The sequence below is a fragment of the Ursus arctos genome, unplaced genomic scaffold (assembly GCF_023065955.2).
Source record: "Ursus arctos isolate Adak ecotype North America unplaced genomic scaffold, UrsArc2.0 scaffold_3, whole genome shotgun sequence".
Lineage (NCBI taxonomy): Eukaryota > Metazoa > Chordata > Mammalia > Carnivora > Ursidae > Ursus > Ursus arctos.
Window position 1 is genome coordinate 79,429,662 of NW_026622985.1, and position 27,508 is coordinate 79,457,169.

The 27,508-nt window shown below is 51.2% G+C and overlaps 2 protein-coding genes across 7 annotated transcripts in view; both read right to left on the reverse strand.

The window, feature by feature from the left end:
- Positions 1-10,588, reverse strand: part of RBM28 (RNA binding motif protein 28) — a 30,086-nt gene extending 19,498 nt beyond the window's left edge. Inside the window, exons 1-9 of the mRNA XM_026510587.4 lie at positions 10,336-10,588; positions 6,022-6,180; positions 5,624-5,718; positions 5,141-5,216; positions 4,362-4,454; positions 3,527-3,598; positions 2,540-2,711; positions 2,229-2,371; positions 807-879 (exon numbers count right to left, since the gene is read on the reverse strand). Coding sequence (XP_026366372.1) covers positions 807-879; positions 2,229-2,371; positions 2,540-2,711; positions 3,527-3,598; positions 4,362-4,454; positions 5,141-5,216; positions 5,624-5,718; positions 6,022-6,180; positions 10,336-10,453 — 1,001 coding nt within the window. The 5' untranslated portion in view covers positions 10,454-10,588. The remainder of the gene's footprint in view (positions 1-806; positions 880-2,228; positions 2,372-2,539; positions 2,712-3,526; positions 3,599-4,361; positions 4,455-5,140; positions 5,217-5,623; positions 5,719-6,021; positions 6,181-10,335) is intronic.
- A 4,235-nt stretch (positions 10,589-14,823) lies between these two features.
- Positions 14,824-25,960, reverse strand: PRRT4 (proline rich transmembrane protein 4). Of its 6 annotated transcripts, XM_048213086.1 has the most exons (6): positions 25,867-25,960; positions 23,347-24,071; positions 23,157-23,261; positions 22,689-22,808; positions 16,956-17,182; positions 14,824-16,433 (listed from the first exon to the last, which is right to left on the reverse strand). In XM_048213086.1, the coding sequence occupies exons 2-6, from the start codon at positions 23,996-23,998 to the stop codon at positions 15,369-15,371; spliced, it is 2,169 nt and encodes a 722-aa protein (XP_048069043.1). In that variant the 5' UTR covers positions 23,999-24,071; positions 25,867-25,960; the 3' UTR covers positions 14,824-15,368. The 6 variants fall into 6 exon arrangements, with proteins under 6 accessions (XP_048069043.1, XP_044244024.1, XP_026366380.1 ...); XM_044388089.2 differs by having other exon boundaries at positions 14,824-17,182; XM_026510595.4 differs by lacking the exon at positions 25,867-25,960 and adding an exon at positions 25,371-25,536 and having other exon boundaries at positions 14,824-17,182.
- Between the last annotated feature and the right edge of the window lie 1,548 nt (positions 25,961-27,508).

The window sequence follows — 27,508 nt, forward strand, 5'->3', positions numbered from 1 at the left end:
ATGGGTTGCCTTATTTTATTCTGGTCACTACTTTATTTTATTTTATTTTTTTTTTTAAGATTTTATTTATTTATTCGACAGAGATAGAGACAGCCAGCGAGAGAGGGAACACAAGCAGGGGGAGTGGGAAAGGAAGAAGCAGGCTCATAGCAGAGGAGCCTGATGTGGGGCTCGATCCCATAATGCCGGGATCACGCCCTGAGCCGAAGGCAGACGCTTAACCGCTGTGCCACCCAGGCGCCCCCTGGTCACTACTTTAAAAGGTAAGTTAGGCATAGAGAAAAATTATCTGGGACAAGTGGTATCACCCCTACCCAGCACTTCCCCTAAAACAAAAACCAGAAGCAAGATGTTTCTAGAAGCTGAAGAACTGATTTATTCCAAATGGTGCTATCCCGATTACAAAGAAGGAAATGTAAATGAGGATAAAATCTGGAGACCCCTGCTCTTTATCTTCTGTGTGCAGTTCTGATTCTCCTATATTCTCACAGTTTGCTATGTTCCTAGGGCCAGATGCATTAATGGTCTTAAAGGCATCTAATTTTCTGGGCTACCTAACAGAACTAGTACTGCGGGGCGGGGGGGGGCGGAGGGGAGTGGGGCGCCTGGCTGGCTCAGTCGGTGGAGCATGTGATTCTTGATCTCGGGGTTGTGAGTCCGAGCCCCATGCTGGATGCAGAACTTACTTAAACATAAAATCTTTACAAAAATAAAGAAAGAGAGAGAGAAAAGAAGAAAGCAAAAAGGAGAAAAGAAAAACCTGTGAGGGCAACACAAACAGCAGTTCTCAAGGTACAAAGGCGTACCTGATAAAAACAGTTTTCCCTTCATTCACATCAGAGGGTAATTTCCTCTTCTTTTTCTTTGAGACTTGCGCATCTAAAGTAAAAAGAAATACAACAAAGTGAAAAAGACGTAGTGCAACCCACATGACAAGGGGCTAACTTTTAGATATATAAAAACCTTGCCTAAATGAATAAGAAAAAACAAAATTAAAAGTAAACAAAGAATATACAACTAAATACATGAAAAGATGTTCAAATTTACTCATAAGAAAAACACAGCACCAGAAATAAGATACTATTTTTCATTCCAACAGATTAGCAACAACGAAAAAATGGATGAAATCCGATGTGGTAGGGTGTGGGACAAAAGACATTCATATATACTGTCGTGACAGTCTAAACATTTAGAACACCTGAGGAGAAAAAAATACACATTCACATACACAAACACATACTATATTCGACATGTGTATGCACGCACGTGTTTTTGCTTATAAAAGTATTACACAGATACACAAGAAATTTTTAACATTGGTTGTCTCTGGGGAGGGGCCCTAAGTGGCTGAGGACCTGAGTACAAGGAAGACTCACTGTTTTTAAAAATAGACATATATACTTACATATACATAAAAAACTTCTGAAAGATATGAAAAAAACAGCAGTGGTTACTCTGAGGGACTCTTGGGGGGAGTGGTGAGGAACTTTTCTTTCTATATTACAGTCTCCTGCACTACCCTTTTTAATTTTCTGTCATTATTATGTATCGGCCCAATAATTTTTTCAAGGTAAAGAAAGGTAAGAGACAGATGAACCTGGTTATTGGATGCAAGGTCTCATAGTCCCATCAGTACAGAAGCTTCTTTGATTCTAAGGTGTCTACCATTCTCTCATGGGAAAAGCTTATTTCCTCAGATTTTTTATACGGCCAAACCAACATGCCAGACTTAACCTAAAGAACCAGTTACTGGCCATTCCTCATTCTGTAATGGCCTGCCTCCCTCAATAAATGCGTTGAGTTTATGTCCAACATTCTTTATAAAGGTGGCAACAGGGTTTGATTACAGTTTTACAAAATGCCCCAAGGGGTCCTTTATCCATCTCAAGGCATAAGAGTTGTTTAAAATCCTCCTGGTGTTAGGATACAATATCCTGCTTATCCAGTTATTCATTCACCTTAGATAAGCAACAGAGAAAGAGTGCCTCAGCATTAAGCCAGGTTTTAAATTCCCTTAGAATCTTAACCCTCAAATACCATTCCAAACGTATTTAAAAAACAAAACAAAAACCTTGAGAAGCAATCTAAAGGTATCCTTTTCAGCACTGAAACACACATCTGACAGAACACCTTCGGGTCCTATTTAGAAGAGGCGTGCGCTGATCTGATGCACATTTGTCACTAACTGGTTTTAAATGTAAGGGTGTCCACAAAGATCCCAGGCAAACCTTCGTCCTCTTGCTCTTCACTGCTGGTATCACTCGGAGCCAGTTCCTCTCCACCACCAAGACTATCTCCTTCCTCTAGGTCGCTGTCGTCATCACAATGCTCCTCTTCACTGCTCTCTGCAGGTGTGGCCCTCTGGACTGCTCTGCAATGGCACAGGTCAGAACTAAGGTTCTGGGCTGCCAGAGGGGTCTATCCACCTTCCTTAAACACATCACCTCTGCTGTGATGGGGGCAGGGAAGACATCACTGCTCCTCCCAGAGACAAGCCTAGATCCTCCTCTGTTGTCTTGGGACAAGCTGAGCTGCTTACCTCTTTTGAATTTGTGCAGGCTTGGTCACCCTTGATTCTTTTTCTTCTTCCCCCTCCTCCTCCTCCTCTTCCGTGTCATCCTCTTCTTCCTCTTCCTCTTCCGTATCCTCTTCTTCCCTGCCATTCTCTTTACCTAATTCCTGATGTTTAGGTTCAGGCCTCTTCTCCTCACCTACACACGGAGGTAAAGAAAGTTAGGAATTCATTTAGAATCCAAGATTAACTTAGACAAGATTAACTTAATACCCCAAGTTCCTAGTTCCTTGGGACTAGGACTTTAACTGTATTTTTCTCAGTATTTTTCTTACTGTATGTAAGAGAAAGTATGAGGGAAAAAAAGCAAAAACAACAACAAAAAAACCCTCGTCACTGATATTCCCTGGAAGCCTGTCCCATTCATCAGAAGCCTGAAGGTTAATCACACTCGGAATGAGAGAAGTAGCAACGAAGCCTCCACAAACAGCCTGCCATTGTGCACCACAGCCAGCACAACGCCCACTCGGGGGCCCAGCCATGAACTTCCACCTCGGTGGGTTCTGTTCTCGGGGCTTCTAGTGGCTTAAAAGCCACCTGCTTTCTTAAAAAAAAAAAACCTCAATTTTTAAGTTTCCTTATTCTTAACATTCCATCATTTTATCAAAAGTTTGGAAAGGACAGCCAGCAGAGGGGACGATGAACTCAGGTCCCACTCCTCATTCACATTCACACCTAGGAGTGGGCTTAGACTCAAAAGATCCTATGTTTTGAGACCAGATCACCAGATGGTACAATATGAATCGACAAACAGCTCTGGGCTCACTTCTGAGGAACTCAGAGTTTCTCTTAATCCTCAGTCTCATTCTTTCCATTAATCTTGTGCTTTTGGTATCTTTGACCCAGTATTCTTACTGATAAGCAGGTTCCCTTAACATTTTACCATAGGTAGAGCTGTTTCCATACCCACACCAGGACACACAACCCCCCCTACCCAATACTACCACATCTTACCTGGGGCAGAGGCAGACTGTGTATTTTTATATTTATCCTTTGCCACGGCCCAATCCACAGCCACCGTGCGCCCTGTCAGACAGAAAAGCAGCATCAGAAAGGTCTTCCTCTTTTTAACATCTCTTATAAATGATTTCCTATTCATCAAAGACAGTGATGGAACTAAACAGACAAAAGAAACTGCTAATTCAGAGAATGCTGGCCCTGAAATAAAGCTCAGAGTAGCCTACCCTGTTTAACCCTTAAACTTTCTATCAATTTAAACAGTTATTTTGCCTTTCTACAATACCCTCCACACCTGGGGTGAGAGAGAGTACAAAAGTAAAGAAAGAATGGGAACGGTGTTTCCAGTTAGGCAAGTTTCTAGTAAGACTAAGCAAGAGGCAAAACGGAGTGCTTTAATCTGCACTCTGCACAGAAGTTACGAAGTCTCCAAACCAAGCCCTTCTTTAGCATCTAATAAATGAACACCGCCAGTTTAACAGCCCACGGGTGCTGCAGGGTGCTGAAGAGTGACCACAACCAAGACGAAGAAACCTGCAAAACCCACATCCCCTGGACAGCAACCTGCATCTATCAGTGATTATTTCAGGGACATTTTTTCATTCAAATGCATACTTATCGCCCAAATAAAGAAAAGCGAATAATGGCATGTGTTCTTTCAAGTTTAACCCTACGATCAAGCACTAGGAATATTTCACCAAATAGCTTCTATGTTAGCAGTAAGACTCTCAACAATTCAAACACCTTTTGAAAATGTAGAAAGTGGGTTACTGTGCTAATTCACCAAACACCAGAAATATCTGGGTGAACGGTATGGGTACAGAAAACTTACCTTTTATCTCTTTCATGTTCATGCTTTTGAGAGCTTTTCCTGCTTCTAGAAGGTTTTTGAACTGGACAAAAGCAAAACCACGCATCTTTCCATCTGTGTGCAAATGTACAAAGAAGTTAGAGGCAGCAGGTGGGGAGCCAACAAACACCAAGAAGGACATTACAGCATCTTAGGTGGGCAAGATGACCCCAGTTCTGCCAACCAGTCAGCCCCCTGCCCAAAGCAATAGCTTTTGTCCTCTAGCTGAGTATAGCCTGACTCAAGCCTGCGGAGAGCAATGCATTTTCTCAAACTATAACTTGTCTTCTAAAACTAGTTCTGATCTAAGAATGCCATTGGGGGAATAAGCACTATTTCTGAGTTTTTGTTATGTGTCAAGCATTGTGCCTGATACTTTATACATATCATATCATCTGGGGCTCATACAGAGTATGACATGAACCTTGTATTTCTATTTTGTTTAACAGATTTTATTTGAGAGAGAGAGAGAGAGACAGAGTGTGTGTGTGCATGCACGGTGACGGGGGGGGGGGGGAGAGGCAGAGGGAGAGGTACAAGCAGACTCTGCACTGAGTGTGAGCCCCACATGGGGCTTGATCCCACAACCCTAAGATCATGACCTGAGATGAAATCAAAAGTCGGATGCTCAACCGACTGATCCACCCAGGTACCCCTGTATTTCTTTTTCAAATATTGGTTAGTTGAAGGGTAAAATGGAAAACACCACTATAATAAATAATCTTAATCTAATCTACAAAAAAATGAAGGTTTGCTAATACCTGGCTTCCGGGGAATGTTCACTTCCAGGACAGCTCCATACTGAGCAAATACTGTCTTCAAGTCATCTTCTGAACACTGATGCCAAAGTGAAAAATATTATCACAGAAAATAAACATGAAACATCAACCATTAAATAAGTTCATCACAAAGAACTTGAATACTTTCACTCCTTTTTTACTTTTGAGACTAGGACATCAAACATTTCTAAACAGAAGACATCTTGCTTTGGATCTAACAGACAAAGAAGATAGATATCATAGAGCTCTTCTTCCCCTCCCTATCTCAGTAGTAGTGTCCCAAAAGGAGGCATCTTCACACTTACTATTCTTAATTAATTGTTTATACAGGCCCATTTTCTGTATTCAACAAGGCTAAGATTCATGCCCAGAAGGAATTATGTCCAAATATAGCTGGTGAGGAGCTCCACCAATGAACACAAAAAGCCTTCAGAACAGGTAGTATTAGTGTTCTCGGTCACTCACCTTAAAGCTCAGGTTCCGAATAATTAATCTGGCTTTCTTATCTGCCACTTTGGGTTTTTTAGGCTTCAGCTCCTTCTTTGGGGGTTCTGAATTTTCTAAAAAATAAGAGGCAGTAAAATAAGTCTGTGATCCAGCCTCTAGGCCCAGATCACAAGAAAGAAGACTAGCAAAAAAAGGCATTTCCCACAGAGTTAAGTATGACAACACCCAGGACCACCAGATTTCCAAAGTTAGAATTAAATAAAAGACAAAAGTGAGTAATAAAATACATACGATGATTTGGGACATCAAAAGGAAATTTAAGGAAGTTTAAATTTAGAAGCTATCCCCCATCACCCCTTCCCCTCCTCCCCTTCCTCACCCTGAGGGAAAATTCCCTTTAGTTACTAGAAACTCACCATTTTCCCCCTTTTCCTTGGACTTGTTCCTCTGTTTTTTCTTGGCAATAGTCACGTTGATCTTACAGCCTTCAAAGGCAGTAATCTCCTTGAGGGCCCTCTGAACATCTTCCAGCATAGAAAAAGTGACATAGCCAAAGCCTCGACACGCCTTACTCCCTGAACAGTGAAGGGGGAGGGGGAGAACCGTAAGCCAAGAACCCTAAACCAGTAAATTCTCTCTCTCTCTCTTTTTTTTAAAAACCAGCAAATTATCAAAGTCCTAACTAGCAGATATACTGCCAGACCACCCTATTATCAGTTTGCCAAAATTCTCAGGAGGGATAAAAACAAAGTTGGCATCAGTGGCCCCTTCCCTACTTCACTCAGAAATTGTCAGGCTTCCTCTTCTAATTTGGTGTCTTCACGGTTAGCTCCTCTTCTTCCTCCTTTCCTGATAATCCTGAGAATATGGAGGATCCATGATACCCATTATATCCCCAAAGAACTCAACGTCAAATAGAACGGAACATCACCAGAGAAGGTGGGAAAGGTAAATATAAGTACCTTTGAAAACTTTAATGCAATAATGCAGCGGATCAGAAATGAATGCCCGAGGCCCTGACAAAAGAACCTCAATACAGCAAACATTGCTTTAGCAATCAATATCAAACTTAACCTTTCCAAAGTAGCTGTAAATCGCTTACCGCACTTTCATCTTCAGGACACACTAAGGTAGGTAAAGGGAATATTACCATTCTTCTTTCCAAATGAATAATTTGAGATGGAGGAGTGTAAGTGAACTGATTAATGCACCAGGGTGTTAGTACTGAATTAATTCCTCATTACTAGTCCCATGTTCTTTCCACGGGACTCCACCAATATAAAGACCACAGAGAAGAATATTAGGACCAGGTAGATGAACAGTTGCAAATAAAAACTGTAACTCACCTTTGCCCTTTCTGGTACGCTTTCTTTGATTTAACACTTTTGTGTAGTAAAATTTTTAAGTCATGTACTGCATCAAAAAGAAAAAGACCAGGTCGTCTGCCTACTACCCAAAGAAGAAACACAGCTCACACACTCTGCTTCTTTTTCAACTCCACTCGAACCTACTTCAGGGTACAAGCCCTCAAACACAGGACGCAGATCCACATAAATGGTTAAAGCTGATAGTTTGCACTCGGAAGGCATACTGTGATCTGGAGATCAAAGTTTTTCTCTTGGGACTCCTCACAAAAAGCCTGCCCACTCACTGTCACAAATCAGAATAAGAAAAATCAGGGCCCTTCCTGATCAGCACAACCAAAAACAAAGCAGCTAATACATAAAGGAGTTCAGCACCAAAATAAAAGCATGTACTCACAACAAATGCCATTCACTGTTTGTCTGCACAAAGCACTCTGATTTTACTTGAATCCTCACGACATCCTGTGAAATTATTCCCATCTTCAAGAGGTTAAGTCACCACTGCTAAGACCTCATCCCACACCCCTCCCTCCTTCCCATCCCAGTAAATGCAACACTCTTTCCAACACATCCTGACTATCTGCAGAGAAAAGTATATAGTCTTATAAAAAGGGAATAGAGTTGTCTTTGGTTTTGGGTTTGTTTTTTTGTTTAGATTTAGACCACATACACGGGATACAAGGTAAGATTACACCTCAGCTATATTCTGAGGACCCAAAAGAGAATTCCCATTCAATGCCTGTTCTTCCCTGGAACAGAACCACCAAGCACTGGAGAGTAGTGTTTCTCAGAGTGTTTTGACAACCCACAGTAATGAATGTAATTTATAGTAGAACCCAGTACGTGTATATATTCTTTATATAAAACCAAAGGGGCGCCTGGCTGGTTCAGTCAGTAGAGCATGCAATTCCTGATCTTGGGGTTGTAAGTTTGAGCCCCACACTGGGTGTACAGTTATTTAAAAATAAAATCTTTAGGGACACCTGGGGGACTCAGTTGGTTAAGCATCTGCCTTCAGCTCAGGTCATGATCCCAGGGTCCTGGGATCAGTCTCGCATGGTGCTCCTTGCTCAACAGGGAGCCTGCTTCTCCCTCTGCCTGCTGCACCCCCTGCTTATGTGGTCTCTCTCTCTGACAAATAAATAAAATTAAAAAAAAAACAAATAAAAATAAAATCTTTTTGGGGCGCCTGGGTGGCACAGCGGTTAAGCGTCTGCCTTCGGCTCAGGGCGTGATCCCGGCGTTCTGGGATAGAGCCCCACATCAGGCTCCTCCGCTATGAGCTTGCTTCTTCCTCTCCCACTCCCCCTGCTTGTGTTCCCTCTCTCGCTGGCTGTCTCTATCTCTGTCGAGTAAATAAATAAAATCTTTAAAAAAATAAAAATAAATAATTAAAAAAATAATTAAAAAATAAAATCTTTTAAAAATTATAAATATTAATCCTTTACCATATATACATATACTTTCTATTTAAAAAATTGTTGTCATGACCCACTCAAAACCCACTAACAAGTAATGATCTGCAGTTTAGGAAACGCTGCTGTAGTGCACTCTCGTTCTCTCACTCACCCGCATCTATACTTAAAACGACAAAGAACCAGGCTGGTGTCATGGCTTATATAGCAATCAGAGCCATGTGGACAATCCCAACTCTAGCCTCTGTTATTAACAAAATAGAAGCTCGTGATGGAGGGAATATTAGCACACAGCCTGCCTACTCACATACTCAGATACCATGGGGGGAAACGGGGGTCCACAAGATACCAGTTCTGCTGAAAGGCAAAGAAGTGGCCACCTACAGAGAAAGCCTGATGACCTAGAAGGGAGCTAAATATAACATCAGGTGCCTATCTCAAGTGTCCCTTGAAGTCTAGGTAAGAGGAAGGAATGCTTCTTTACATTTAAAACCCTTACGATTCTTCCTCATTGCAATATGTGCCAACCCTTTCTCATAGTGATGCAATGAGCATCACACAGAATATGAGGCATATAGCAGTATTACAGAAGTAAATATCCCCAGTGGCTCAAGCCAAAAGCCTTGGGAATCAGATTTGACTCCTGCATCTGATCCATCAGCAAATTCTCTCGGTTCTACCTTCAAAAATATCCATATTCCAATCACTTTTTACCGCCTCCACTGCTACCATCCTGGTCCAACACCATAATTTCTCACCTGGATTACTGCAAAAGCCTACCATTTGGTCTCCCTGCTTCTGTCCTATTCTCCAATGACAGCCTCAGAGAATCTTTTAAAATGTAAGCCAGATCACACTTACTCCTCCCTATTCAAAACCAGTAGTTTCTCATCTCAGAGTAAAAGCCAGTCTTTGCAAAGGCCTTTAGGTCCTCCATGATCTGGTACCCTAGAATCTCATCTCCTAATTCCCTTGCCTTCACTCACTTACTCTGGCCACCCTGCTCTCCTGCTATTCCTTCAGTACACGGACAGTCCTCTTCAGTATTCCTCACCTTGCTGTTTCCTCTGCCTAGCCCCCTCCTCCTGGAGAGACACATGCTCACTCCCTCACCTCAGTCACACCTTCCCTGGCTACTCTATCTCTAGATAATGGCCATGCCTCACTCCTCTACAACCCCCCCCCCCCACATTCATTTACAGACACTCCTTACCCTTCTTCCTGACTTATTTTTCTACTTAGTATTTGCCACCATTATCACTATATATATTTGCTTGTTTATTGGCTGTCTTCTCCACCTTGAAGACTTAAGAGCAAGCTTTTTGGCTTGGTTTGGTGCACTGCTGCATCCTCAGGACCTGCAACTGTGCCTAGTACATAGTACGCCTTCAAAGAACATTCGAATGAATAAATGAGTAAATGAGTAACATACTGGTTAGGAGCACCGGATCGGGCGATCCACTACTTACAAGCTGTACTAACTTCAATGAAAGTTAACAAATTTTCCCTAAGCCCCAGATTCCTGCCTGTAAAATGAGGCTAAGACTCTCCATCCAACAAGACTGTTGAGAAAATTCAACGAGATTAACACGTGCGGAATTCAGCACCGTGCCCGGCAATCAGCTGAGTCTCAAGCCTTCCTGATGTTTTATTAAATGTTAACTGTATTAAATATTAAATGCTAACATTGTTACCAAATAAGATCTTGTATGTGAGCGCACATAGTAAACTGAAAGCGCTATGTAACCCTGAGGCAATGCCTTGACTTTCAGAAATGGACCCCATGGACTCATCCAGAACCGAGTCAGCTTCGAAAAGAAACTCAATTCCCAGCGCCTTCTCGTAGGAGCGGGTCAAGAATTACAGGGCTTGCTGAAGTCTGGGAGGGGGTCCTCGCTCGGATCCCGCTCCCAGGTACCCCAGCCCTCTCCTCGACAGCCCCGCCCCCTACCTTTCTCAGTCACCACGAAGCACTGCTTCACCGGCCCCACCTGACTGAACAGCTCCTCCAGCTGCTCGCTGCGGGCCGAGGGCGGGAGGCGGCCCACAAAGAGGGTCAGCCCGGCCATGAGGCTGGGAAACGGAGGCGCGCGAGGCCGCGACCGAACCGGGCCCGCGCACGCGAGGCAAGAACCTAGCTTCGACAGGCCAACCACGCCAAGTGGCCCGGAGATGCCGGAAGTGCTCGTTACTCAAAAGAGTCCGGAGGAAAACATGGTGAGGAGGGCAAAAAAGCGTTCCGGAAGGGGGGGGGGGAGGGTTATGCCCGGAGGCGGAGCTTCTTGAGCGGGGCTCCACCCCTAGTCCCAGTACTGCCCCTCCCGTCCCCTTCGCCTCCGGGCCACTGTAGGAAACTGGCGTCGCCAGCTCCTACCCAGTTTAAATCTCACTTCCAGGAGATGATCCCAAAGTGCCAAGGCAGGCAGAGGAAGTGGTTTTTTGTTCGGAGATCTGACGCATACTGGATATTCAGTAAATACTTTCTCTGGTGCCACCGCAGACACCCAGTTTACGTGTATAAAATGCAACCAGAATGCACATACATGCATACATCACACACATCATTTGAGCGATTCTCATGTTGTCAGAGAATATGAGACATCCGTCACACTGTAACAGATAACTGTAACCGTGCCTGTAACAGTTCCAGGACAAGTTACATCTACTAAAGCGCACACAGACACAGATCGTACACAATCATTCTTTCAATAAATATTTACTGAGCGCCTACTATGTACCAGGCACTAGGGATAAAATTGGTGAGCTAAAACAAGAGTCCCTACTCTCATGGACAGTAAAGTCTAGTGGGGGTAGACAGACATTAATTTTAAAAACTTACAAATAAATCATAATATGCACACTGCAAGATAATAGAACACACCCAAAGCAAACATAACGTACACACAGACCCAGAACACAGGTCCTCCCAGAGACAGGAGAAAGCCTTCCCTCAGGTCAGCTTATCAGACAGACCCGTGGCTGAGGAATCCCACCCACCAGCAGGAGTTCGGGGTGCTCCGGGAACCTGGAAGGCAGAGACTATTTGCCATTCCACTGGGTTCAGGAACTGACTTGTGTGCAAGACTGCAGCACCCTGCTGGGGTTCCAGCTGAGAAAAGTTCCCAATGCACTTTTTAAATAATAACTTCTCAATGGTATAACCTGAAAATTCAAAAAGTACAAAAGGTACAGTGAAAAGTAAATTTCCGTTTCTTTTCAAACCCCATTTGCTTTCAACGCATTCTGGATGGATGGGATGACTGGTTGATAGTAATGGGGGGAAAGGGAGAACACTTAACTTCAGATTTATAAAGCCCTAGCTCCAAGTAAATAATGTATGCTCAAAAGAAAATGCCAGTTATTTTTACACACATAACTCAGAAGAGTAAGTACTGAAATACAAAACAGATTTTTAAGGCTATGGGCTTAATCCTATCCAGGATAAACAAAGACAAGTAGACAAAGGAAGTGGGATGGGCATTTGAATAAAGTCGGTTTGGGATTCCACATTCCTCCCTCTTTTTTTCTCCTCCTCTCCTGCCCCCTCTCCACTTTAGAAATCAAAATTCTATCCCGAAAGGCTTAACTGTAAGCTTCAGGGCCCTAGCTATAGGGAGGGCTTCCCAGTGCTGGCTGCCGTGTACACAGGGAAAAGAACCCTAAGAAGGCTCTTCCAACACCCCTTTGGGATGCCCCTACAATGCTGTTTAAAATACTTCTCGCTTAGACCTTCCTTAAAGAACAAAACAAAACTGTGTGCCATGCCCATCAGGGGGCAGCAGCCACCCACAATGCGGAGGAGAGCTGTGCCCCTGGTGGTGGATAACAATGCTGCTGACCCTTTCTGCACTTCCGGAGTTTCAGACCTGCCTCCCCCGCCCCCCCCCACCGCCCCCCCATCTCAGTCTCCCAGCCTCAACCTCAGCCCCATCCCCTTCCTATCCATTCACATCAGGGAGACCACGTGGTGCTTCAGTCAGGAATATTTGCTCATCCGTCTACCCAGGACACACGCAGGGTTCTTTATTAAATAGCGGGAGTTGTGGTGCCCTGCACCGCATCAGCAACGTGGCTTCCAGGGGAAATAAACTGTTGGCTTCTGCCTCATCCATCACTGTGCAGGGAGCCCGGGAAGGAAGGAAGACAGGCCTGGGCTGTGCTGTCTCCCAGCCAGCCTCTCCCAGGCCCCATCCCTCTGGTTCCACTTCCCCTTGCAAGCCAAACCTTATTATACCACTTACTTCTTGTGCTTAGCTTCTCACAGCTGTAGTTAGTGCTATTGTAATTATTTATATGATTCATTCCTTTTTTTTTTTTTAAGATTTTATTTTTAAGTAATCTCTACACCCAACGTGGGACTCGAACTTACAACCCCAACATCAGGAGTCGCAGGTTCTACTGACTGAGCCAGCTGGGTGCCCCTATATGATTAGTTCTTCAATGTCTGCCTTCCCCCAAAGACCTTCAACTTCATAAGTTCAGGGCTGATGTCCACCTCATTCACCTCTCTCCCCTCAGCAGCTAGTATATTGTAAGCATAATAAAATGTTTTAAAGAGAATGAATGAATGAATGAATGAATGAATGAGTTTGTCTCTCAGTCCCCTGCGGTACTAAGAACAGGAACTGAAGCGTGTATGCATTAGGGTCTACCTGGGCTCCTCTGGGAAACCTGCTTTGGGTAAGGGCTGGGGCGTGGGACAAAAGGGAAGGGTTGTCTCACCAAAGTCTTGGCCTCTTTATAAAGCCAAAGGGCTGAGGTAATCCTTGCTGAGGAAAACGAAAGAAGTGTTGGAGCTGGTGAACACTGAGCTGTATTCCTCCTCATCGTCCCCATCTCATCAGTCCCATTCACAGCTTCCGGACAGAAAAGGAGTTTGTGTGTGGGTGTGTGGATGAGGAACAGAAAGACAGACCGACCGACTGACTCGGGGTATGTGGGGCTTGGACTTCTCCGTTGGAGCCTGTGTGCATGAACCCGGGTGGGGAGAGTGAATGAGCCGGCTGGCAAGCATTAGGGCGAGGAAGAGGTGGCCAAGAGGAGTTGGGTGTGAGCAGAAGCAGATGGAAGGGTTGGTGGAGAAGAAAAAGAGCAATTTTTCCGAGCAGCAAACACCCCTTCCATGATACAAAGCAGCTCTGATGCTGGGTCCGCTACAGCCACTACGACACCAGTGAGAAATGCCTATAATTAGGAGGCTGGCAGTTCCTTGGGCCTCAGCCCAGAGTGACGATGCAGCAAGAATTTCTGAGCCAAGCTGAGCCAGGTGATGGAGGAGACAGAGTCAAAAACCGCTCTAGTTCCATTCCTCGGTGGTGCCTGTCTCATCGAGTTCCCTGCCATGACCCTCACTCTCCCCAAACATCACTGACTCTTCCTCCTTCTGAGGGCCAAGACCCTGGACACTCCTCTCAGGCAGGACAGATCTTCACGTGCAAGGAGGGCAGTGCTTTAATTCTTCCACTAGTGCATGGACCTGGTCTGGGGAGGGCCCACTCCTCCCGACCCCCTGCCTGCTCTCCTCTTGACTCTCCGGCCTCCCTTCTCCAACCCCCGTGACTTGATGGGCAGACCTGGAGGAAAAACCATTCCTATACCTGTTTTCCCACTCCAAGCCTAGGATGTTGTGCCCCTGTCAGTTTCCCTGTGATGGGCAAGACATCTGCCAAAGCACTGGCATCGTTTCATTTTCAGACCTAATCTATGACCCTGTTTTAGTGCCACTCTGAACTTCCTGCATTTTAGCCAAATGACAAATGCACACCACAGAGCTCAAGAGCCCAAGGCTCCGGACAAGGGAGAGGTTCCAGAGGGCCTCGTAGCCTGGGTCTCGGCACTGTGAGTTCTGCTTTGGTGGGGAGGATGGGGCCGAGGTTTGGGGGAAGATAGGATTTCTTCGGGGGGATCTGCACCTATGGGAGATGAGTGCACAGGGAAAGAGGGGTTGTAAGTCCAGCCTTGAAGAGGCCCTGTTGATAAGTGGAGCAGGTGGTGTTCTCTGTGAATTCCTCTGGGAACACGGCAGGGAGGTTGCTGGGGATCCTAGCTCAAAGTGATCAAGCCCTTGACATGTGTATCAACATTTCCGTGAAGGACTTTACTACGGACTGACTAGTCCCTAGCCAGCTGTCCACCATAGCCTGTGGCCAGGCTCCTAGGAATGCAAACGTTTCCACCAATGACTGTAGAGGTCCCACCTCGCTTCTCAGGGCCTGTTTCATCTCTGACAAGGCACTTCCCAGAGAGTCAGAGGGTTTTCACGGGGTCACTGCCAGGGCCCTCACTCATCCCAGCTGTGGCATGAGGCTTCTTGCAGTCAGGAGTGAAGGTCACTGGGGTGTGAGATGAAGCCACCCCACCCAAGCCCTGCTTGTCTTCCAGTTCTGATGAAGCTGCTGCTACTGTTGACTCATCTAAACTTTCCCAAAAAGATCAGACCTTTCTCGGAAAATATTTTATTGATAAATTAACTCTGAAAGCGCTCACCTCCCACCCAACTGCTGTAGAGTCTCCGTGATGGGCCATGGACCCTTCTATGGGGAAGGATCACGTGTTGGACAGGGAGTCTCATCACACAAGAATGGGATTCCTGGGCATGGCACAGGTGGGTGTGGGGACTGAAGCCAGTCTCGAGGTCCTCTGAGGACAGCCCTCTCACTCAGCACCAGAGTGGGGAGTGGTGGTCAGGAGTGGAGCACCTTGGGGCTTTATTGCTGGTGAATGCCAAGGAAAGTGGGACCCCTGCCAGCCTAGACTTGCAGCTGAGGGCATCCGCGCCCAGGGCTCCAGAGAGGGTGGCACTAACCCCAATCAACAGAGCCTGGCTGCTGACCGACCCACCCACCCAGGGACCCCTGGATGGGGAAGGAAGCGGGGAGAGGTATCTGAGCCAGGCAGGATTGGGGAAGGGTTACAGTGTGTAGGTCTCGGGCAGAGCAGGCGCCAGGAGGGGGCGTAGGCTGGGGCAGCCAAGGGGCCACCTCTTCACAGGTCTATGGTGTCGCTGCCCACACTCAGCTCGTCGATCTGTCGACAGGCGGCCAGGAATTGCTCCTGCAGCAAAGCCTCCGCGGCCTGCAGCTCAGGGGGAGGCTCTGGGGAGTCGCGGGAGGGTGGGGACAGGGCCTGGTAGGAGCCTGAGCCCGGGAGGCTAGGGCTGCTTCCTGAGGGCCGCGGGGGACTGAGGACGCAGACCAGCGGACAGCGTGGGGGCCTGTCCGGGCTGGAGCATAGCAGCATGGACGAGCTGTCCCGCGAAAGTCCGCACAGTGAGCCGGAAGAGGCGCTGCTGCCCGCCGGCCAGGCCCCAGGAGAGGGGAGCTCCTGGGGCACAGGCGAGCCAGGGGCCTCCTCAGACCTCCCATTGGGCCCAGCCCCCAACGAGGTCGTGCGGAGGAGGCCGAGCCCAGGCAGGGCTTCCCCGAGGGCAGGGCCCTGGAAAAGGCCGGGCGTGAGCAGCGCCTCGCTGCAGAGAGCCTCCTCAATGCTGCGCCGCAGGTTGATTGGGGAGGGCGGGCGGAAGTCCACGGTGTAATCGCTGCAGGGGGAGGAGGCCGGAGAAGGGGCCGGGTTGGCCGCCTTGCCTTCGAAGCCCCGGCAGCCGCCTCCCTGGAGCAGGAGGTCGGGGCCTGGCCCCGCCAGGGCGCACAGCTGCAGCAGCTCCGCATCGCCACGCGCGATGGCGCCCCTCAGGGGCTCCTTGTCTGGGGGCCCGCTGACCCAGCCCCCGGGCAGCAGGGGGGCCGCGTGGCCCGGCGACAAGCGGAAGAGCTTGGCCCAGCAGCGCGGCGGCACGCGGGGGCTGCTGAGCGCGGGGTAGAGGCCCAGCAGCGCCAACGGGAGCGCGACGCCCACCTCGCCCAGGCGCAGGCCTAGCTGGAAGGCCCACCAGGGCCAGGGTCCTTCCAGGCCAGGCTGGCCGCCATAGCCCAAGGCGTGCAGCACCTCGTAGCCCTGCAGGGCTCCGCTCAGCAGCCCGAAGGTGCCCGCCACCGGGGCAGTGCGGGCCGCGCGCCGCCAGGAGTCGCGCGGGGCGAAGGGGCTGCGCGCCTGCGGGAGAGGGGTGGCGCCCTTGAAACCAGACCCTCCCAGGGGCGCTCCGGCCCGCCGCCGCCGTCCCCCCCAGCAGGACAGCGCCAGCAGGAGCCCGGAAAGGAGCGCGGCGAGGAAGGCGTGCAGCCCGCGGGAGGCGAGCCGCAGGGGCCGCAGCGGGCGGTGGGCGGCGCTGCCGACTGCCGCCGCGGCCGCCAGCCCCAGCCCCAGGAGCAGCAGAGCAGCCAGCCCGGCGGGACAGCGCGGCGGGCGCGGCCGGGCCAGCAGCAGGCATGCCAGGCCCAGGCCGGCGGCCAGGCAGGGCAGCGGAAGATCCTGCAGCAGCAGCCAGGCGAGCGGGGGCAGCCGGTCGCGGTGCCCATAGGCGTCGTAGAAGAGCGGGAAGGCCCGCGTGGTCCCAGCCGAGAGTAGGAGCAGGTCCAGCAGCGCCAGGCAGGGAGCGCCGGGCGGGCAGCGCCAGGGCAAGAGCGCCAGGGCCAGCAGCGCCAGCAGGGCCACCAGGCCGAAGAGCGTGCCTACCCCGTATACGTGGGCCTCCCAGGCCAGCCCCCAGCGAGCTCTGGCCTCTGCCCAGTTGGCCTCCAGGGTCAGGAAGAAGAGGGGCAGCGGAGCCACAGGAGGCTGCCCGTCGGGTTCAGGAAGCTCTCCCACGCTGCAGGACCCTGCCGCACACTCTGGCTCCACCGAAGGCTTCCCGAGGCTGGCAGGAGACGAGTCCTCTGGGCCAGACATGCGGGTGGTGGGGTCTGTGGGCAAAGAACATTTGTCTGAGGCAATTGTGCTGCCTTGCTCTGCCTTCCCCACAGCCAGTAGTAGCCTGTATGCCAGTCAGAGAGTCTTCATAATATCTAAGACACACTTCCTTAAGTAAGAGACTCACCTGGTCTCTCTGCCCCTTGCCTTCCCCTCCCTGTCAAACTCAGCAGTAGTTTCAGCTCTCATCCCTCCCCGCATCCCTAACCCACCCTCAGCGCTCTGCTTTGTTCACTTCCCCTTATCACTGTGCGATGCTACTGAAAAGGGTTTTTCATTATTCATATATATATATATATATATATATATATATATGAATTTATTTATTTGAGAGAGAGAGAGAGCACAAGCGGGGGAAGGGACAGAGGGAGAGGGAGGAGCAGACTCGGCTAGGGGAGTCTGATGAGCCCAATGTGGGGCTCTATCCCAGGACCCTGGGATCATGACCTGAGCTGAAGGCAGACACTTAACCAACTGAGCCACCAGGCACCCTTAGAAAAGGGTTTTTCTTAAGAAGCCACAGAATTTTACAACTGGAAGGAACTGGAGAAGGCCCCTCTAGTTCAATCCTCCCACCAGAAAGAAAGCTTCCTAAGAACAAAGATTTTTGTTTGCTCTGCTCACATCTGAATCTCTGTGCCTAAAATGGTGCCTGGCTCAGAGCCCGCACTGAGCAGATATTTGTTGAATAAAAGAATCCTCTTATTTGTCCAACGAAGACACTGAGGCTCCTCAAAGAGGCAAAGTGACTTGTTCAAGTTCACAAATTGGCAGGGCTTTGCCACTAGAATCCAGATCTGAGCACCGGTCTGAGCCCCTTCTCACAATTCCAGAGCTTTTGCATAATACTAGCTTGCTTCTCTTTTATTCTGCACCCCTGACTCCCAACTCCCACCTTGGTGCTAGGAGAAGCTCCCCCCCCCCTTTTTCATCTGCTTCCCTCTTCCCCCTGTCTCTTCAAGAAAAGCCCCTACACACACATGTGCACACATGCATGGGGGGAGAGGTAAGACACTCCTGTCCCCAGCATCTGAGGAGAACAGAACCTTTCCTATTCACTGGCCTTCCTGTCTGCCATACCCCCAACCCTTAGCTTACCTATGGCCATGGTCCCCATCCTGACTCACTCACAAAGTCATTTGTCTAAGGCTCTTAATGTACATGCCCCTTGAGTTCTCACTCTACAGGTGACATTGAGATCGACTCCCCTGGGTCTGAAGGCTACCCTTGAACTCCCAGGAAGGAACCACTGGGGAGAGTAGAGTGGTTAAGATGCCATCTTAGTGAGTGAGCCCCTCAGGTGCTCTAGGATTTGCTAACTTAGACCCCCGGCTCCACTCTGTGCTCCAACACCTTTCCCACGTCCCCTGGGGAAAGAGAAGTCAAAGGGCACCCGGGGTGGCTCAGTCGGTTGGGTGTCTGACTCTTGGTTTCAGCTTGGGTCATGTTCTCAGCAGAGAGTCTGCTTGAGATTTTCTCTCCCCCTACGTCTTCCCCACACATGCTCGCTCCCACTTTCTCCCCCGCCAAAATAAATAAATAAGTCTTTTTTAAAAGGCCGGGTGGGGGGTCAAGTAAAAGAGAATGAGGAGTAAGAGCCCTAATTTACTTTCCTGGAGCAAGAGAAGAGTTAGAAAGAGATCCAAGGATTCTTCCCGTGGCCAGGCAGCAAAGGAAGCTGCTTCTGGCTGAACCTCTCCCTACCCCACCTAGCAAGCTCAGCAGAACTGCAGCTGCAAACAAGTGTGGAGGGAGAAAGATGGTGGTGGAGGATGGAGACACCCGGTGAGGATGGGGAGGAGCACAGGAGGCAGATGTAGAATGAGGAAGGGAGGGTCTCCTGACAGCCAGACTCCTGCCCCGACCGCCTGGCCACACTCCCGCCTGGCCTCGGCGGTACACTACAGGAGGACCCCAGGTGCATGCCCACCCCCAGGCCGTGCCAGTTCCTGCTGGAAACGTGCAAAACAGCAATCCTGAGAACAAGGGAGGAGGGGAAGACAGAATCAGACAACTGGGGAGGGCAGAGAGGGAGCAGCCAAAAAAATGAAGTATACACAGCTCGCTGCCTGCTGCAAACGGCAGCACGCGCCCTGTTTCCCGTTCCATCGCATTCCTCAAGTCTGAAAGGGGAAGAGCACCCACTGCATAAGGCTGTTAGGAGGATAAATGGACGATGGGTCCAAAGCTCTTGGAGTGCCTGGTGCATAATAAGCATTCGCCCTGTGATTGTTGTTGGTATCAGCGTTATCGGCTAATGTTGATCACCGATCAATCAACAGTTTGTGTTCATGTGAGTATGACTATTTCTGGCCTCAAACTAGTTCTTGATTTAACCAACAAAAGACTATTGTCTCTCAGGGCGCCTGGGTGGCTCCGTCGGTTGGGCATCTGCCTTCAGCTTGGGTCCTGGACCCAGCCCCGCGTTGGGCTCTCCGCTCAGCGGGGAGCCTGCTTCGCCCTCTGCCTGCCGCTCCCCCTGCTTGTGCTCTCTCTCCCTCTCTCTCTGTCAAATAAATAAATAAAATCTTTTAAAAAAATAGCAAATAAAAAATAAAATCTTAAAAAAAAGACTGTCATCTCTCAGCACACCGTAAACTTGCTTAGAAAGGCAACACATTGCTTCACTTTGTGAACCCTATTTAAAGAACACCATTTGGATGGACTGACCAGCCCTGAACACCTAATGAAGACACAGCCATGAGTTCAATGAGGTTCAATGAGCTGGGGTGGCTTGTTGATCAGGGGTGGGTATCAGGCTGACATCAGCAGCATCAAATACTGACACCCCTCCATCAACCTCATTCCTTTGTCCCCTCAGATGCTCTTGTCCAACCCTCTTCTGCAAAGCGGATGAGTTTGCTTGGCTTTTCCTCAGCTTTGGCGGGCTCTGCAGAAAGGCAACAGGACCATGCCCAGGAGTGCCACGGCCTGAGCCAGCCTGCCACCCCACGTGGCCTCCTCTTTGCTCCCTGAGCAGACACGCGCAGCTCTCAGAGCTCGGCTCTACCTCGCCTTCTTCCAGCTCCACGTCTTACCCGAGGGCCACAAGAAACCCCATCTCTCACCTCTGTCCCCAAGCACTACGGCAACTAGAGCGAATTTTTAACATGGCTAAGAAGCCAGAAAAAAAAAAAAAAATGAAAACCAGAAAATAGACAAAGTGCAGGCACAGCTCAGGTCTCACAGTGGAGGTAGTTCTGAGGTAGGAGCATTGCTTTCTGGGGGGAGCCCTGTGTACCCAGGGCTGAGCCATGTTGTGGGTGGGGGACAGGCAGAGAAGACGCAGCTTCTACCTTGGAAGAATCCACTTGACCTCATCCCCTGTCTCCCCACTTGAGGCTTCCCCAGAAGGAGCCCTCAGTCTCCCCCAGAAGAGCCCAAAAGATAATGAGTTCCTAGGATGCCTCTCCTGAGCAGCCCTCTCTTACAAGGTGGTCCCACTCTGGCCCTGTGGCCCCTCTTGACCTCAGGGGCAAGAAAGGAGATAGGTTGTCAATGTGAGTAATTGGTGAGGTCACAGCTGGCTGGGGAGGAGTCAGGGAGAGGGGCTGCTAGATTTATGGAAAAGTCAGGCCTGATTATCTACCAGTTGCCCAGATCAAAGGGCTGCGAAATCACTCTCCCAGTAGAAGTTGTAGCCCATTCAGCGGCCTGGCCCCATTCCTCTTCCCCACCCCCACCTCTAGGATCAGGGAAGATTGAGCCTCTTTGTAAGGGTAACTGACCTTCGAAATATTTAACAACTGTAAATGGCCCAGATGGCAGCCAATCAGAATAGACGTCAGCCAGGGTGGTCAGGGAGTGGAGGGGAGTACTCAGGGCACTAAGGCAGGTGGGTACTTAACAACTGGGTTGAAAGTCTTTCAATATGTAAATGACCTGCACGACTTCTCCCGGGAGGCACTGGCTGAACACTAGCCCTGCCCTAGGTGACGGTGACGGAAGCCTAATGCAAGAGAAGAGAAGCCCTAGAGTCAAAGCTTAACCACACCTAGGTTAGAAAGATGCTAGAGGAGACACCCAGAGACTCCTTTTGTCCCCTAACTGCTTGACCCTACTCCCTACACATGCTGCTGGCTGAAACAAGGCCCTTGACCTTCTGGCCAAGAGGCCTCTAGCCCTCCTGGGTTTATCTGAGAGAAATAGCCAGGAAGAGGCTGAGTTCCTGCAGCCGTCAGTGAGGAGGGGGAAGGGGACCGCGAGCTGGGCTTCCTCTGACACTGTCCAGACTCATTAAACCTGCCTGGCCAGCACTGTCACCAAGGCTGACAGACTGCCAGCCAGCATCCTTCCCCGGGGGCCACAGAGCCTGACCCCCACCTCACAGCAGATCTGCCTCTGCTACACACTGGGCTGAATGGGGAGGGGTCAGCAGCCTCCCCAGCCACATGCCCAGGAGTGCAGCGACTGCTCGGGAGGGAGCTAGAGTTGGTTCCGTGTTAAGTCTGGAGCTGGAAGAAGCTGTGGAACCAGCGGTTCCCACTGCTGAGCTGGTTGCTACGGTGCAGTGCGGTGGCCGGTGGCCGAGAGAATTCCCAGCAACAGTTTAAAGGCTTTGCAGAACAAAGCTGGGCCTAGAGGTCCCTCTCCGAGGCTCGCTTGGCCTCACCTACCAGAGCCTCTCCCTGAGTGTGCACTCTGCCCTGTGGCCTGTGTTGTCTATCACATCTCGGGGCCAAGGGTGCGGTGTTAGGTAGCATCTGGAAGTGAATTTGGGATGCAGGAGGGGAAGAGCCAAGGTTAACAGCTATTCTTTAATAAACTTCTGCTTCATGCCCAGCCTCCTGCCAGGAGCTTGCATTCTCTGGAAGCTTCACGATAACAAGATAGGTACTATTATCAAACCCCAGATATATGAGAAAATTCCAGCTCGGGGAGGTTAAATAACTCGCCCAAGGTCACCCAGCCAGTTAGTAAGCGCACTGGAATTCCAAACCAAGTCTCAAGGTTCCAGAGGCCCTGCTCCTTCCTCCGCACCACCAGCTTGTCTAGGCCCATAATCTGAAAGGCTTCCTTGAGTAAGGCCGGCATGTGTCCGCTCAAAGTCTTCTCTCCAACGTCTTCCCAATGAGGGGCCCAGCTCTGCTCGCAACTGACAACATGTCGGGTCAGATCAGAAGGCGAAGGCGAGAGCCCCAGGGCGGGGTGCGGGGTGGAGAGGCAGGCCAGGCAGACTGGCATGAAGGGTGGAGTTGGGACTGAGGCTGTGGGAGCCAAGAAGGAGTTCCTGTATCTGTCTGCCGCTGATACATCTGTCTACAGCCTGCTCTGCCTGGGATCTCAGACTCCCGGAGGACCGTTACTTAACTCTGTGTGGGACTGCCCCCAGCAACGCTTGTTCTCAGACTGTTAAGACAGATCTCCATGGTGAGGATGAAGAGAATGGTGGTGATGGTCATGATGACAACGAAATAAGAGAGTCCCAGAATGCAGATGAGTGACTAGCATGTAGTAAGTGTGAAATACATGTCGTGTTCAAGTGAACAGGACACTTACCTATGGATGCTGTTGCCGTCGTGCCAGAGTTTAAGGAAGTGGCTGGGTCCAACGGGCCTGAGCTTGGGAGCTTTCTCTCCAGGGGGGATGGGGGCGGGGAGAGAGTGGTGCCAAAGAACCCTGTAAAGGGAGCACGCGGGGTTCAAGGGTCATCCTACCAGCCGGCCTTGGCCTCTGGGGCTTTGGAGAAAATCCTGTCCTTCCCCAAGAGCTTACGCTAAGGGAGCCAGGGTACACCGAACAGGAATCGTAGCCACGTGTACGCTGGGAGCTAAGCTACCACAACCAACCCAGACTTGGTATGGCAAAGAGGGCATTTCCCCACGGGAGCAGTCGTCCGTGTCCCAGGCCCTGGCAGAAGCAACACGAAGTCAAAAGAGAAAGGGAGGTGCGGATTAGGCCCACCGCACAGTGCCTGGCCCGTAGGAGTGTTCCCTAAGCGTCTGTTGCAAAGAAATCAACACTCACCTGGAAAATCTGAAACTCTAGAGGCAGAGCTTGGGGATGGAGTTGGGCCTAGAGGGCTTGGGCCTGAGAAGTTCCGCAGTGGGGACAGAGTAGTGCCGAAGAAGCCTGCAAAAGGAGCCCAGGCTGAAGCTTCCTCCTACCTGCCAGGTTGCCCAGCAGGGGCTCTCCTCCAGATGGGGTGGGTACTCACCAAAGGGTCCCAGGCGCCCAGCTATCTCTGCCAGACTGGCCCGTAGGCTGGGCAGCAGGGGCAGCGTTCGATGCCCGAGCGTGGGGGCTGCACCTGCTCTCAGCGCCATGTCAAACGTCAGCTCCAGTTCACTCTGGCGGAGCCTGGGAGCACTGGATGGAGGTGCCGTGGCTGTCAGAGCAGTGTCCCAGGTCACAGTGCCCATCCTGGGCTGATAGGGAGCAGTGGGCCGGTCAGTGGGCCCAGAGACAGGGGATGTGGACTCTGGAGACAGGGAGGAGGCCCAGGGAGTAGAGCTGCCTTCAGCAGAGCCCCACTCTGGGGGGGAGTTCCCAAGGGAGCCCACCAGCAGTTCCCAAAGGGGATCAGTCCTCAGCCCACTGGCCACCTCTTCCTCGGGCTCCCGGCTTGGCCCAGGAGAGAGTGGCTGGGTCTCCGTGACGGAGATCCCCCAAGCGGCAGCAGGTCCCCGAAGGTGGAATTTGAAGTTCAGTCCCAGGTTGAGAGACAGCATAGAGGCCTCACTCTGAGGTGGTGGGGTCAAAGTGGTGAGAGGGACACCTGGGACGGAGAAGGCAGGCTGGGGGCCCACTGGAACAGCAAGCAGGACCCAGCAGAACAGCCCCAGCCCCACACAGCCATGCCCTGCCATGGCCCCACCTGGCCTCCGGTGGCCTCAGCGGGCAGGGGGCTCAGTTCTTCAGCACCTTTTGAGCTTGAAGGTCCTGGAGAGAGGAGAGGTGCTATGAGCCCTGGCTGCCTGGGATCGGATGCCCCCTGAGAGAGGCTGCTGATCACCGAGAAGCAGGTGGTGGGGGCAGGATGCAAAGGGCTCTGCCCAAGGAGAGTTGCCAGCTCCTTCCTCCATTCAGGCCCCAGAACAGATTCTCCTGTGGTTCCCCTTCTCTTCCAGCTAAAGCCCCTCTCCCTAAACCCCTCCCTCCCCTACCTGCTCAAGCTGGGGACTGGGGTCTGAAGGCAACCAGCTGCCCCCATCTTCTGCTGATAGCTGAGAGGGTGGACTTGGAGTCCCAGACTCAGACCCCTCCCTCTCTTCTCTCTCTCCTCCCCCCCCACCCTCAGATACTTACTGAGGCCTACTATGTGCCAAGCACCCTTCTGTGGATACAACTGTGAAGAAGCAAACCCTCACCAAAGAGTCTCAGCCTGCTCCCACCCCCACCTCGGCTCCAACCTAAGGTGTTGGCGCTCTCCCTCACTCAGACCCCAGGGAACATAAGGCCCTGGGAGGGGCAAAGCACAGGGCCCAGTGATCTGGCCGAGCAGCAGAAGGCAGCCAGGCTCCGGCCAGAGAAGCAGGGTGCCCTGGTCTGGCAGAAGCTGTCCCTTCAGCCTTTCCCCTCTTTCCTGGGGCTTGGCCCTGCTCCCTTCCCCTTAACCCTAGAAGTATTTGGGGGAGGGGAGGGGCAGCTTGGCCATGTCTGGCTTCCTGAGGAAGATGGCCAGGCAGGCAAGCCGGGCAAGGGGCTGCTGCAGTGGAGCCCTACCTCCCCCCTGAACACTCCCTCCGTGCACACACATCTGGTGGGGGAAGGGGAGGGTAAGCCAGGGACACACGTGCACCCGGCACCCTTACATCACACACACACAGCCACACCTAGCACCCGTGACACACTCACCCACTCACCCTTCACACACCCTGCACACACACGTGTACACACACACACACCCGCTTCTGCCGAGCCCCCTCCCTCTTACACGGGTTCAGACCCAAGCTCTGTGAGCTCCCAGCCTCCCCTGTCTCTTTCTCTCCTCTCTCTCTCTCTCTCTCTCTCTCTCTCACACACACACACACACACACGCACGCCCCTCACTGACACGCACAGTATATACAGTCACACAGAGAGGCACACACACCCCTACACACACACTCACACACTCCGTACAGACACATCACACACCTTCGTCGCCCTACACACCCACCCACCCCTCGAAGGCTCTCTCGCTCTCTCTGGCTCTCGCTGGCTCTCGCTCTCTCTCTCCCCCTGCCCGGACCCGCCGACCTGCTCCTCCGGCTCCCTCCCGCAGCCGGGTCTCCTCTGCCACGTCCCCCGAGAACCGGAGGTCGCGGCGGCCCCGGTGCCCAGCTGGACAACGCTCCGCCGAGGCTCGCCGGTTCTCTCGGGAGCGCCCGACGCCCCCTCGGCACGTCCCGGCGACCGCGGCCACGGCGCCCCGCCGCCCCCGGTCTGGCCCGCAGCGCTGTCCCCCGCGGCCCGCCCGGTCCAGCTCGCCGCCCCGCACTCCCTCCCCGCGGCGCCGCCTCCTGGCTGCGAGCCCCGCTCCCCGGCAGAGCCGCCCGCGCCGGGCTCCGCGGCAGCCGCGCTCTGACCGCCCGCCCGCCCTCCCCGCCTGCCTCCCTCACGCCCGCCCCTCCCTCCCTCTCCCCTCCCCCTCCCACCGGCAGCCCGCCCCCCACCCGGGCAGGCAGGCGGGCGCGCACCGCAGCGCCCCGCGCCGCCGCCTCTGTGCCCGGCGCCCCGACGCGCGCTCATTCACCCCGCGCTGCCAATCGGCCGCGGGTGCGGGCGTCTCGCTCGCAGCCCGGCGCCGGCAGCCGCACACTACCCTGGCGGCCGGTCACACACATCCACACGCCCTCCTTCCCTGAGAAACAGCCGTGGGCCGGAGCCCCACGCGCCCACACGCCTGCGCACACACGCGCGCGCGTCCCCGGCGGCTTGCCCCGGGACGGCACCCCGGGCGGGAAGGACCACCGTGAGTGGAAGTGTAATGTCTCATTAGTCCTCTCCACAATCCTCTGCGTGTCCCCATTTCACAGGTAGGTAAATGAAGGCTCAGAAAAGTACCGACTTTGCCCAAGATTACACAGCTTGGCAGGGACTTGTACCCAGTCTATCTGCTGCCCTCTCCACCACCTGGTGGCTTTCAACAGTTGTCCTGCTGCACGGGAGGGCCTGCAACACTGCACAGGGGAACGGCAACATGCCCATCAGTGTGCAACTTTTTTTTTTTTGGCTAAAATTGATCTCTCAAAAATACTCAGAGTTTCAGAAATGTCTACCAGGAAGAATGACTGGTGAGCTTAAGCTTCATGTGAGAGGTGGATTAGAACCTGTTTCCAGTGAAAGAGGAGAGGAGAACAGTGGAATCAAAGAGTGTGCACCTTCAGGAATATGAGAGAGCCCAGGCCAAGCCTAACCCAGGGTTAAAGATGACAAAGGAGCAGGGTGGTCACCGTGGATACTTTATGGACCCTGTCCCAGTGACTGATTTAAGTAGTTTCAGCTCGTTTGTGTTATCTTGAGTCTCTAAATCCCTTCAAGTGTTCCTCCAAAAGTGCTAGTATTTAAAAGTATCAGGAGAACCTAAAATAGGAGGCTCCCTGCACCCCATAAAGCTGTCCCTCAAAATCCAGGTGTCCCGTTGTATGCCAAGCTGGATGCTAGATGCTTTAGGAATATCCTCACTTACTCCTCATCACAGGCCACAGAGAGAAAAATTATTGTTACTGTGTGACATGGCCTTGGATATGCCTCTGACCCTCTTCCCACCTCCCCCTCTCTTGCTGTGCTGTAAGGTTGGGGTGGCACTGTTGAAAGAGTTACTGAGGGCAGGTTCTGTGCACAGAGAGCTCACAAAGAGAGCTCACAGAGTCGTAAAAAGCTCACATAGAGAGATGCCCTGGGTAGGCAGGCGCTCAGTGAATGTCAGATAAGGGAATAACAAAAAAAGGAGGAGGGGGAGGAGGAGGAGGAGGAGGAGGAGGAGGAGGAGGAGGAGGAGAAGAAGAAGAAGAAGAAGAAGAAGAAGAAGAAGAAGAAGAAGAAGAAGAAGAAGAAGAAGAAGAAGAAGAAGGGGAAGGAGAAGAAGGAGAAAGAAAGAAAAGAAGAAGACAAAAGATTAACATTAATTCTGGGTTCCATGTGGGCAATGGGATGTGTTTCAGAAAGGCATCTAGGACTCACTTTTTTTTTTTTTTAATCACAGAATTTCTTCAACTGATTGAAGATCAAATCAGGCAACCAGCTGATCCTCTCTCCAGGGAATGTCAGCGATGAACTGAACAGCGATGTGAACAGTTGTGAACAGCGATGAACTCTGGTATTTATACTGGGTCCCTAAACAAAACATTGCAAAAGGCATTCCCTGGATGCACCCTCAGGGATCACTATAGGAT

Bases quoted from the DNA above. Each gene is read 5' to 3' on its own strand.
- PRRT4 (XM_044388089.2), bottom strand. From the start codon at position 23,998: ATGGCAGGGCATGGCTGTGTGGGGCTGGGGCTGTTCTGCTGGGTCCTG. The intron at 23,262-23,346 runs GTGAGTACCCAC...CTCCTTTTGCAG, and splicing joins TGGGCGCCTGGGACCCTTTG to GCTTCTTCGGCACTACTCTG. The intron at 17,183-22,688 runs GTAAGTGTCCTG...CTTTGCCCACAG, and splicing joins GACGGCAACAGCATCCATAG to ACCCCACCACCCGCATGTCT.